Below are 12,619 nucleotides of genomic sequence, written 5' to 3'. Positions count from 1 at the left end.
ACAACATAATATTAATCAATATTTGACTTCAAGTGTTCAAGCTATAGTGGGATTATTTCAACTTAATGTGATATTATTAGCTCATTGGGAATGCATCTTACTTTTCCTTTCTTAGGACTAGTTTGTTGGTTTAAATATACATACAACACATACATGACATATGCCGTAGATAAGAAAATCTTTTACATTTTCTTACAGTAACACAAAGGCTTGTAACTTACAACGGACTCCAGTGTCCTTATATAGTACAGGTTCAGACTACTCCACTGTGTATGTCCACATTAAATGTGAATCTATTTATCTTAATTGACATGACTGTGGGTTTGAAGTACTCAGTGTATTTAGCTGTACACTGTACTGTGGTTAATCGGTGACATACATGCAATAAAACCCATCGACATGATTAAGTGAATCATTTCTTTACTTAACAGATACCTGATCAGATATTATGAGGCAGGTTCTCTTAATGCGGTCATTTGACCCAAACACAGCTGACAACAGCCATTAACACAAACAAAACATTCAAAATTACATGGAACCATCTCCTGAAGGCTGAGGTGATATCGTGTGGTGATGTCGTGTCTGACAACTATGCCATCCATTATCCTACAGCAGTCTCTTTAGAAGACAGATTATTGGAAAGGTAAGTTTTGTAAGTAATTGTGTCATTTTGTCATTGAATTGCAAAACAATTAACTTATTCACAAGTAAATATTCAGTATTCATAGTCTGTCACACTACATCACAAATATAACAATACTTTACATAGGTACTTTGAAACTGGATGTGAGTTAAATGCACCAATAACATGTCAGTATGCAACCTTGCGAGATTATTGTTTCGCGTGCATGGCAAATTCTTAGGGAGTGAAATTGTGAAGACACATGATGCGCAAAAATATTCATATTACTACATCAATACCCTATTCATGTGTCATAGAGCATCGGTGCATAAGGTGGAAAGACCAACATAATTTGACATTTACAATGAGCAATAACTGTCAATCGATAAGGATGTGCAATAAGTAAAATATTTACACTTACAGATGGTAAGTAGGCCTATGCAAATCGTCGTGGTTTGTAACGGTACCAGATGTCAAGCGACAAACGGGCATAAAACATTGATGGAATGCGGTTATACGGTGTTTAATTAATAAATTGATATTGTCAGACATAGAAACAATGATTATAAGACCCCAAGATTGTGCCAGCAAAGTTACCTTGCCAATTTTACCAGCTTGCACACGAAAGCACACAACCAGATTATTGGAAACGTAAGTTTTGTAAATAATTGTGTCATTTGTCAAGTAAATATTCAGTATTCATAGTCTGTCACACTACACCACACGTAAACCATCAAGGAAACTGGGAGCCTGTCATGTTAGACCATCAAGGAAACTGGCAGCCTGTCATGTTAGACCATCAAGGAAACTGGGAGCTTGTCATGTTAGACCATCAAGGAAACTAGGAGCCTGTCATGTTAGACCATCAAGGAAACTGGGAGCCTGTCATGTTAGACCATCAGGGAAACAAGAAGCCTGTCATGTTAGACCATCAAGGAAACTAGGAGCCTGTCATGTTAGACCATCAGGGAAACAAGAAGCCTGTCATGTTAGACCATCAAGGAAACTGGGAGCCTATCATGTTAGACCATCAAGGAAACTGGGAGCCTGTCATGTTAGACCATCAGGGAAACAAGAAGCCTGTCATGTTAGACCATCAAGGAAACTGGGAGCCTATCATGTTAGACCATCAAGGAAACTGGGAGCCTATCATGTTAGACCATCAAGGAAACTGGGAGCCTATCATGTTAGACCATCAAGGAAACTGGGAGCCTATCATGTTAGACCATCAAGGAAACTGGGAACCTGTAATGTTAGACCATCAAGGAAACTTGGAGCCTATCATGTTAGACCATCAAGGAAACTGGGAGCCTATCATGTTAGACCATCAAGGAAACTGGGAACCTGTCACGTTAGACCATCAAGGAAACTGGGAGCCTGTAATGTTAGACCATCAAGGAAACTGGGAGCCTATCATGTTAGACCATCAAGGAAACTGGGAACCTGTCACGTTAGACCATCAAGGAAACTGGGAACCTGTCATGTTAGACCATCTCATGTTAGACCATCAAGGAAACTTGAAGCCTGTCATGTTAGACCATCAAGGAAACTGGGAGCCCATCATGTTAGACCATCAAGGAAACGGGGAACCTGTCACGTAAACTATCACAACTCCCCTACTGTAACATAAAATTACTACAGTCACGGGGTTAAGATTGCTTTGTGGAACACCCTGCTAGGTTAGACCCTAGAGAACAAATTAAAAAATGAATCCAACTCAAGTCTGGAGTGCTTTGGCAAGTCTAGATTGCCTCAGCTCCGGACATTCAGCATTGTTCTGGGCTCCATTTGGATTATATTTTGTATTTTGTAGATATATATTTTTGAAAAAGATCTCTGGGACTAAATGTTAGACGACTGCAAGGCTTACCCCGTAATATCCCCACCAAAACTTGAGTAGTATGTGGTATTACTAAAAACACTGTATCAGAAGGAAATCCACTGATTGACATCATGAGCATTGATCCACGCAACTGGGATATGAACTGGGATTTGATGACCTGCATCCACCAAGTCAGCGAGCCTGACCACCCGACCATGCTTGGCCACCTATTGTACTGCATCGTGCACCCACTGACCTCAGCCCATGTCCTTATTTCTGATTTGTTTGTTTGTTTGTTTACTCTGCACTCAGCTACATGACCACAACCTGAAGATAATCAAGTCAGGACCAGACAATCCAATGATTGATATTGTAAGCAATAGGGCTGGGACGAGTCCAAATTTACTACCCGGGTACCCACATCCCTATTACCCGACCCTACCCGGGTACCCGCTGTTGGTGTCAAGAGATAGGTACAAAATGTCCGATTTGGAATAGTTTGACAGTAGCCCTGGCAGAATATATTTAGATACACATATAAAATGATGTGGTCAAGCATACACTGAAGTTGCCTGAAGTTTTAGCTTTGTTCAAACATGTATAAGTCAGAAGGGACGTGCTCATAGTCATGAAGAAATGCGAACATTAGAGACTTAAAATTGTTGTGTAACCATGTAGTTATAAAGTGAAATTTTGTCAATAAACAATATATCACAGGGCTAACTACAGGTCCGGGTAGTCCTGCGGGTACCCGGGTCCTACTCGGTACCCACCCGACCCGAGTACCCGAGTTACCCATCCCTGCCCTATAACAACAGGTCCGGGTAGTCTTGTGGGTACTCGGGTCCTACTCAGTACCCACCCGACCCGAGTACCCGAGTTACCTGTCCCAGCCCTAGTAAGCAACAATACACATGGCCGGTGTATAATGAAACACAATCAACTAAACCACCAAGTATGACCACCCATCCCGTGTGCTCGCCTCTTACGAACAGTTCTAACCCAGTAACCCCAGATAATGATTGATATTATGAGCAGCGATCCATGCAGGCTTGGTACATGGGAAGTACATCAGTTTAATGAGTGAGGAAAGCCTGAAGTGATGCAAGTCATAGACCTGTTCAACAAGCATTGCTGGAAAGCATCTTGATCAACCAAGTCTTATTGTTGGGATCAATTACATAGATAACACAAATAATCACATATACCGGCAATGACAAGAAATCTCTACTAGTAGCCGAGTCCATTGTACGATTCCGACCATATCTTAAGCATGTGTATATGAGTCACTATCAAATAGTGATGAATCCAGGTTTATCCACTGGCACCCATCACAAACACATGAAAAGGCAAGTCAATTGTACGATTCCGACCATATCTTAAGCATGTGTATATGAGTCACTATCAAATAGTGATGAATCCAGGTTTATCCACTGGCACCCATCACAAACACACGAAAAGGCAAGTCCATTGTACGATTCCGACTATATCTTAAGCATTTGTATATGAGTCACTATCAAATAGTGATGAATCCAGGTTTATCCACTGGCACCCATCACAAACACACGAAAAGGCAAGTCCATTGTACAATTCCGACCATATCTTAAGCATTTGTATATGAGTCACTATCAAATAGTGATGAATCCAGGTTTATCCACTGGCACCCATCACAAACACACGAAAAGGCAAGTCCATTGTACAATTCCGACCATATCTTAAGCATTTGTATATGAGTCACTATCAAATAGTGATGAATCCAGGTTTATCCACTGGCACCCATCACAAACACACGAAAAGGCAAGTCCATTGTACGATTCCGACCATATCTTAAGCATTTGTATATGAGTCACTATCAAATAGTGATGAATCCAGGTTTATCCACTGGCACCCATCACAAACACACGAAAAGGCAAGTCCATTGTACAATTCCGACCATATCTTAAGCATTTGTATATGAGTCACTATCAAATAGTGATGAATCCAGGTTTATCCACTGGCACCCATCACAAACACACGAAAAGGTAAGTCAATTGTACGATTCCGACCATATCTTAAGCATTTGTATATGAGTCACTATCAAATAGTGATGAATCCAGGTTTATCCACTGGCACCCATCACAAACACACGAAAAGGCAAGTCAATTGACAAAACACGCAAACATATGGTACAAGTCAAATACATAAAATATCGTGTGTTTCAGGAACAGTTCATCATGTGGATGCTAATAAAATCTCCAGCATAACCCCTTTCTTTATCCCATCGATATGTTAACATGCCATTGAAATACTCACAGACAATCCAGTGACTGATACAAATAATGACTTATGCAATCAGTGTTTGTTTTTTAATGACGCACTCAGCAATATTCCAGCTGTATGATGGGAGTCTGTAAATAATCCAGTTTGAACCAGACAATCCAGTGATTGATATGAATAACGACCCATGCCATCATTGTTTGTTGTTTAACACCGCACTCAGCAGTATTCCACTATATGACAGCATGCCTTGAAATAGTTGCCTCTGGACCAGACAATCCAGTGATTGATATGAATAACGACCCATGCCATCATTGTTTGTTGTTTAACACCGCACTCAGCAGTATTCCACTATATGACAGCATGCCTTGAAATAGTTGCCTCTGGACCAGACAATCCAGTGATTGATATGAATAATGACTTATGCAATCATTGTTTGTTGTTTAACGCCACACTCAGCAATATTCCAGCTGTATGATGGGAGTCTGTAAATAATCCAGTTTGGACCAGATAATCCAGTGACTGATATGAATAACGACCCATGCAATCATTGTTTGTAGTTTAACGCATATAATATAATAATTAGATGCACAGCAAGGGCTTTTATAAGTTATCATTGTGTAACATTTATATAACATTTCATATAATTATAGTTTAGCAAGTAAAAATACCCCAAGGGTCAAGAAATAAACAGGACTCTTTATGTGCCAGTCAGTTAATCACAGGATGTACGGTATTATCACCCGTGTATACATACTGACAACACTGATTTGACACGTCTCGAAGGAAATGATTATTAGTTTAAAAGATCATTCCTAGATTTTAAAAATAGTAACAACAAGTTGTTCCTAAGAGTACTGTCTGCTTATCTAGACTTGCCTATCCAAAGTAAACAATGACTATACATACATGGACTTATCATTCAGTACAGACTTGGAGCAAGGCTATGTTAACCCCAACAACAATGGGTTGATACAGCAATATACACATGGGTATACATGGTATACGGACATGTAATACTGAAACAGATGCAAAGACCCAACCCTACTTTCACATGAAAAACATGGTTAGTTTCTCGTATGACACTGCATTGAAACATAAATATGGAAAACATCCCGAGCAAGTCTATAATGCCCTGCCAAATGTAGATTTCTCCTGACAAATGATGAGATTCTATGCATTCCTTTGTATGATATATTACAAGACAATTCAAACAAAAAATCTAAACACACTTTTATGTCAGAGACAAAATGTTAGCACCGTATTAGCCGTAATAAGTGTCCTAGGTCTAGCCACAACAACTTAAACCTGTTGTCAGGCATATAGCGGTAGAGAAGGAACTTAGTTTAGACATTGGTGACACCAAAGCTTGTTTGATAATAGTTATACATTGATGGACAATATACACAAGAAAATAGGACCTTATCATGTAAATGTAATATTGGACTGGGGTGGTTTTATGGCGAATACGGTGGCTACCATTGGTATAAAATCACCTACCTTAAACAATCTTCCATCTAGAAGTGAATATCAGGAGGCTGTGTCAGGAGGCTGTGTCAGGAGGTTGTGTCAGGAGGCTGTGTCAGGAGGTTGTGTCAGGAGGATGTGTCAGGAGGATGTGTCAGGAGGCTGTCAGGAGGTTGTGTCAGGAGGATGTGTCAGGAGGTTGTGTCAGGAGGCTGTGTCAGGAGGCTGTGTCAGGAGGTTGTGTCAGGAGGCTGTGTGGAGAGGTTGTGTCAGGAGGTTGTGTCAGGAGGTTGTGTGGAGAGGTTGTGTCGGTGACGGCACAGACATGTTGGTCCGGGTCTGCAACAATGTCCAACACAATGAACACAACTAATTGACAGCCAAAGGAAGAAAGATAAACCATAATTACTATGCAAATGTAAATGTTTATGCCCTGATATCATGGAAATAAAATACAAAATGAATTTCATGAAATTTTTTAAGTAAGGTAGATCTGTGTGATTTTTCGTGGGAGGGAGACGTGGTTATGTGACATCAGCAGGTCTTTACAGCAGCAATGGAATAAAGACAAAGAACTTGGTCAATGAATGGATCATAATGAATAAATACTCATCATAAAGAGAGGTGTTTTTGTTGGAAATACGGTAGTTGAATACTTCGGTTTGTTTACACTGTTCGGGCATGGTCAGTGTGTGAAGGTACGCACTTATATTACATGTACATACAAGAATACAGGAAGCGCGCTGCCTGCTTCCTCGCCACACAAACACTTGGGATGTGCAGCAGAGAGCAGCAAAGACAGGTGACAATGTCTTGGAATGACCTGTGAATGGCAAAGGCACATGCCATAGTTTTGAGCATCCTCGTCCCTATTTGACAGAATGGCAGCTCCATGCGAGGAATATAAACTGTCAAGTGAAATATATACATGAACTTACAACTGTCCCTGACCAGCGATGGAGATGCGACCAGACAGAACGAGCAGGAGCAGAGCAGTTGGAGTAGTGATGCCAGCCACAAGTAACGTGCCGTGCCCGCCATGGCCAGCTGATAGAGGTAAACAAGGCCCCTTGTGATCTCGCCTGTGATTGGAGCTTGCTGCTTCCGGTTAAGGAAAGGCGGGTGATTGGTTAGACTTGCTCCAAGTCTCTACTGAATTATAAGTACATGGGTGTACAGTAATTCTATCATGATTATAATGGACTGGTCTACAAGGGGGCCAGTCTTTTACAGGGACAATGTGTTCTTATTATTTATATATTTAAGGAACTATGATTGGAACTGATAACCATATTCTAAGAGACTTGTGCCAGTGTAGTGGTCGGTGAAATGGAGACCATGAGCAGGGTGGATGTTCACAAGTTGTGGGTTTGTGCGAAAAGTGGAAATGAGTAGAAAAGAGAAGAACTATGAGGAAGAAGATATATTTGAGCCATTGGTTGATGTGAAAAAAATAAAGCAAAATTATGCAATAATGTGGTGTTGTTTTTTTCAGAAAACATAAGACATGAAGGTAAATGCCGACATCATCATTTTTCTGTCAAATCTTACTGAAATTACATCATAAACAGGCTATTTATGCATTTGCATGAAGGAGTGCACTTGGGTTCAACGATGAGATGTAGGTCTTAGACATTTACCACTTAGGCAAAACCCATGAGCATGGGTATGGTGCTGAATGACCTAGAAACATAATAGGGTCAAACCAGGATTCAAACCTAGGATCACTGGTTTCTTGGATTCATTTTTAGATCAACATATTGTCTCTTCAAGTTTCCTAATTCCAGACTAGATTCAAGAATGGAATGGGATGGGATGGGATGGGATGGGATGGGATAGCATGAGTCAGTGAGTGAGTGAGTGAGTGAGTGAGTGAGTTTTAATGCCACTTTGAACAGTATTCCAGTTTCATCAGGGCATACAGGCTGATAGAGCTGATTAAGGGACAAGTATAGGATGAGTGAGTGAGTGAGTGAGTGAGTGAGTGAGTGAGTGAGTGAGTGAGTGAGTGAGTGAGTTTTAATGCCACTTTGAACAGTATTCCAGTTACATTACAGCGTACAGGCTGATAGAGCTGATTAAGGAACAAGTGTAGGATGAGTGAGTGAGTGAGTGAGTGAGTGAGTGAGTTTTAATGCCACTTTGAACAGTATTCCAGTTACATTACAGCGTACAGGCTGATGGTGTCTAAGATGTATAGAGCTGACAATGGGATGAGTGTTGGCAGATGCAGCTCTCAAGGGGATGTGAGGTGGAACAGAATGGGGGTCATTGTTTTATATCATTTAGGTCTTAACGAGAGACAAGGTTATTTCAAACCATCAACTTTCCTTTCCCTGGGCAGACATGCTTAAGGGACACAACTCTGCACAGCAAAATTGAAATAAACAAAAACAAGTGTGCCACCCATACCACAAAGGCACGCAACAAGAGAGAAAGCATCCACAAACAAGTTCTTGGTGAACTGGACCTTGGTATGTAACCAAGATAACAAAGCTACAAAAACCATTGATGAGGTTTCCCTAACCCAACCCTCATCTTAACAACAAGTACCATCTTACTGTCTTTCAGTTTGAGACGGCCACCAGGGGATTGAACCACCGACCTTACACTCTCCCAGTCGTATAAGCATGTGTGTGAGTGAGTGATTGAAAGTTGCAGCAATATTCCAGCATCACCATGGCAGTAAATCATCAAGCCTGGGACATGGTATGGACATGGTATGAACATGGTATATGGACATGGTATACGGACATGTAGTGCTGAAACACTTCCAGATGTTTTGACCCAATTAGTTTAACTTGTACTTATTTTTGTCCGAATTCTCCTACTGAGGTGAGGTGAGGTGAGGTGAGGTGAGGTGAAATTGTGTGTAACACCTGCATGCATATGTGTGTGTTTGTGTGTGTCTACAAAACTATGGCAAATCTAGATTTCTCATGAAAATGAGAAATTCTAAGTAATCCCGTGTCTGAAATATTGCCATGGTTACAAGACAATTGTACCAAAAACCTGCTACATAGGACTAAATGTTTGCTGTAGTAAGCACCCGGGAGCTTGACAAAAGAGGGGGGGGGGGGGGGGAGGGGGGGGGGAGGGGATTGACACCAAGCACTAGTTACATTTGTTGTTAGAGACATGGCGGTGCTCGAAACTTGATAAAATGGTATGGATTTTCCAGAAATTACTATGGATCAAGTAAAAGAGATAGCTAACCCATGCCCTTCTACATAAACTAACCCTAATGATCGTAAAGGGGTGCTTGATCGAAAATGGGTACCTAACCCTAATGATCGTAAAGGGGTGCTTGATCGGAAAGGGGTACCTAACCCTAATGATCGTAAAGGGGTGCTTGATCGGAAAGGGGTACCAAACCCTAATGATCGTAAAGGGGTGCTTGATCGGAAAGGGGTACCTAACCCTAATGATCGTAAAGGGGTACCTAACCCTAATGATCGTAATGGGGTGCTTGATCGTAAAGAGGTAGTAACCCTAATGATTGTAAAGGGGTGCTTGATCGAAAATGGGTACCTAACCCCAATGATCGTAAAGGGGTGCTTGATCGTAAAGGGGTACCTAACCCTAATGATCGTAAAGGGGTGTTTGATCGTAAAGGGGTACTAACCCTAATGATTGTAAAGGGGTACCTAACCCTAATGATCGTAAAGGGGTACCTAACCCTAATGATCGTAAAGGGGTACCTAACCCTAATGATCGTAAAGGGGTGCTTGATCGTAAAGGGGTAGTAACCCTAATGATCCTAAAGGGGTGCTTGATCAGAAAGGGCTAAATAGAAAGTTGTGGTTAGCCTATGTTGGGATTGGAACACAGACCTGTGAAGTGAGAGCCACAATCCACAGCCTGAGCCAATTAGTGCGAAATCAGCTGGTCCCAGTAAAGTGCATTGATGAGTTACTCCTTCACCATTGCTGTAATATACACAAAAAAGGACTTGTCGATGAATCTATTTTGGGATTATCTAGACTTGCTTGGAGGCCCATATTCAGCCACAAGTCTGCAGCAAATGATTGTACAAATTCCCAATTTGAATCTAAAATTTCCGAATTCCTCAGAAAAAACGAAAATTTTATTTACAAAATTCAAATTTAGAACTATATCCCAATTTTAACCCAATTTGCCTGCCAATTCTAGATACATCCTTGCTATTATAGAGCGGTGAGCTTGATACCACAAATACAGCACACCACATGACAAATATTATTGAGAACAATGAGACCAAGGTAAAATCACCTACCTTTCACAATCTTCCATTAAGCAGAAATATCAGGGGCTGTGGTAAGTTGTGTCAGGAGATTGTGTCGGTGGCCATGGAGGCATCTTGGAGAGGGTCTGCAACAATGTCCAACACAATGAGCACAAGTGATTCACAGACCACTCTCAATGCTCTGATATTTTGGAAACCAACAGAACCATCAATTTCTTTGAAATTTAGATATAAAGGTTTTAATAAAGATGTCACTTTTCCTGGTTCATGATACTGGCACAAATGGAATAAAGAACCTGATCAATCAAAGGAGCATAATGAATGCATACTCATCATAAAGGGATGTGTGTGTTTTAAGGAAATACGGTAGTTGAATACTTAGGTTTGTTTACACTGAGGGACGTGATGAATGGCGCAAGTTGATTAATGATAATAAATTGCAGTTCTTCTGTCGGATGAAATACGGTAGCTGTATAGGGCGTGGTTAGTGCGTAAAGGTACTCATTTATCATATATACAAGAATACAGAAAGCACGGTGCCTGCTTCTTTGCCACGAAAACACTTGCAATGTGCACCAGAGAGCGGCAAAAACAGGTGACATTTACTGAGATGAAAATGCAAATAGCCAAGGGAGGACAAGGTTTGGAACATGCTTCGTCCCTGGTTGACAGAATGGCCGCTCTGTGCGGGAAATTAAAGATGTGGAGTGAAATATATGAATGAACTTACCTTCAGATGCATGTGCATAATCGTCATCTCCGTCGATGGAGATGCGACAAGACCCAGCGAGCACCTTTGGTGTGTTGATGCCAGCCAGCCAGCCAGCCAGCCAGCCACAATCAGATACGTTCGCCGCCATGGTCAGCGATTGCGGAAATGACGGCCTTGGCATTCGTGATCTCGCTTGTGATTGGTGCTTTGCCGCTTCCTTCCGGGTGGCTTGGTGCCGGCTTTCTAAACTGCGTCTTTTGGCGGTCGGTGCAATGCCCAGATGCTCTCGGTGTAGCCGGTGGCCTTTGAGTGGCTTGGTACCGTCTGGCTAAACTGCGTTTCTTGGCGGTCGGTGCAGTGGCCAGATGCTCTCCGTGTAGCCGGTGTAGTCACGTGGTGGATTTGCGTGAAAAGTGGAACTACATGTACGATGAATAAAAGCTATTCCCAATATTAGAAAAATAAAGTATAATTATGCAATAATTTGTTTTACAGACAACAGAAGATGTAAAGTAATGAAGAATATAAAACCTGCAGACGAGGTGTAAGATGTATAAATGGTGACAATCGGAAAGAGAGTTAAAACTGCATTGAAGGGCAACAACGGGAAATTGCAAGCAAGAGAGACAAGAAACAAATTATGCCACACAGTGAAGGAAGTAAAATAATCACTTAAAAATTGTATTTTTTGTTTTGAATTTGTAGTGAATTTTTCTGTAAAAAATGTGATGAAATGAAAGACAAGAGAAGTTAATTGACAATATTGTGTTTGAAAGCGAAGCCGTGGGTAAAACGAACACTTTAAAATTCTATCTTATTTTTTTTTTTAAAATTATAGTGAATTTCCGATCAAAAGCGCGTTAAAAGCGGGGAAGAAGCGGGGTGAAAGCGGGGCGTGGATAATCGAGGCAAAAGAAGGGAAAGGGAGAAAAGCGATTAGTCGGCCGATGAAAAGAGAGCGATTGGATTGGCTCGGGTCGAAGGGTGAGAGTTGAGCGTGGGGTTCATGCAATTAGTAAATAGTTCTTTTAAAAAAGAGTTCCTTCCAGAAACGGGGTTTGCACCCACTCAGGGTGCCCCTGGGCCAAAGCAAGCGGTGCCAAGAGACTGGCGACTAAACCTGGAGACACAAGCACTTTCGAAAGGACCCACAAGTACCCCGAAGTCGATTTACAGACGGGTGTGAATTGTCTGGAAAAACCCCTTTCTATTTATAAACGTTCGGATATAGCGCGAGATTAACAAGATGACTGGTGGCCCCATTAGCGCTGTGAAATAACACATACTGGCCATGGGTTATGGGAGTACAGGATGGATGGTTTTTCTGGCCCTGGGATGTTTTATTTGTAGGTTCTAAGCTCGCGGCATACCCCGTTAACCACAAGTGCAGGTTTTTTTCCTGGGGCCCAAAATTGAATACCATACGTGTGTTGCACGTTGCATGATATTTCAAGTTTTGTAAATACGCCAAAAATGCTTAAACCACAAAGACATATGCTATTGGTACATTCTGAA

At 41.4% G+C, this 12,619-nt stretch overlaps 2 protein-coding genes across 3 annotated transcripts in view; both read right to left on the bottom strand.

Moving 5' to 3' along the window:
- Positions 1-6,334, bottom strand: part of LOC124144402 (GRB10-interacting GYF protein 2-like) — a 45,985-nt gene extending 39,651 nt beyond the window's left edge. The window contains exon 1 of the mRNA XM_048402773.1: positions 6,201-6,334. Within this exon, the coding sequence (XP_048258730.1) occupies positions 6,201-6,217 (17 nt within the window). The 5' untranslated portion in view covers positions 6,218-6,334. The remainder of the gene's footprint in view (positions 1-6,200) is intronic.
- LOC124124640 (GRB10-interacting GYF protein 2-like) overlaps positions 1-12,619 on the bottom strand; it is a 137,733-nt gene that overhangs the window by 39,651 nt on the left and 85,463 nt on the right. The window lies entirely within an intron of this gene.

Source organism: Haliotis rufescens, unplaced genomic scaffold, assembly GCF_023055435.1.
Source record: "Haliotis rufescens isolate VD_foot unplaced genomic scaffold, xgHalRufe1.0.p SCAF_29, whole genome shotgun sequence".
Classification (NCBI taxonomy): domain Eukaryota; kingdom Metazoa; phylum Mollusca; class Gastropoda; order Lepetellida; family Haliotidae; genus Haliotis; species Haliotis rufescens.
This window is presented reverse-complemented; position numbering and strand designations above follow the sequence as displayed.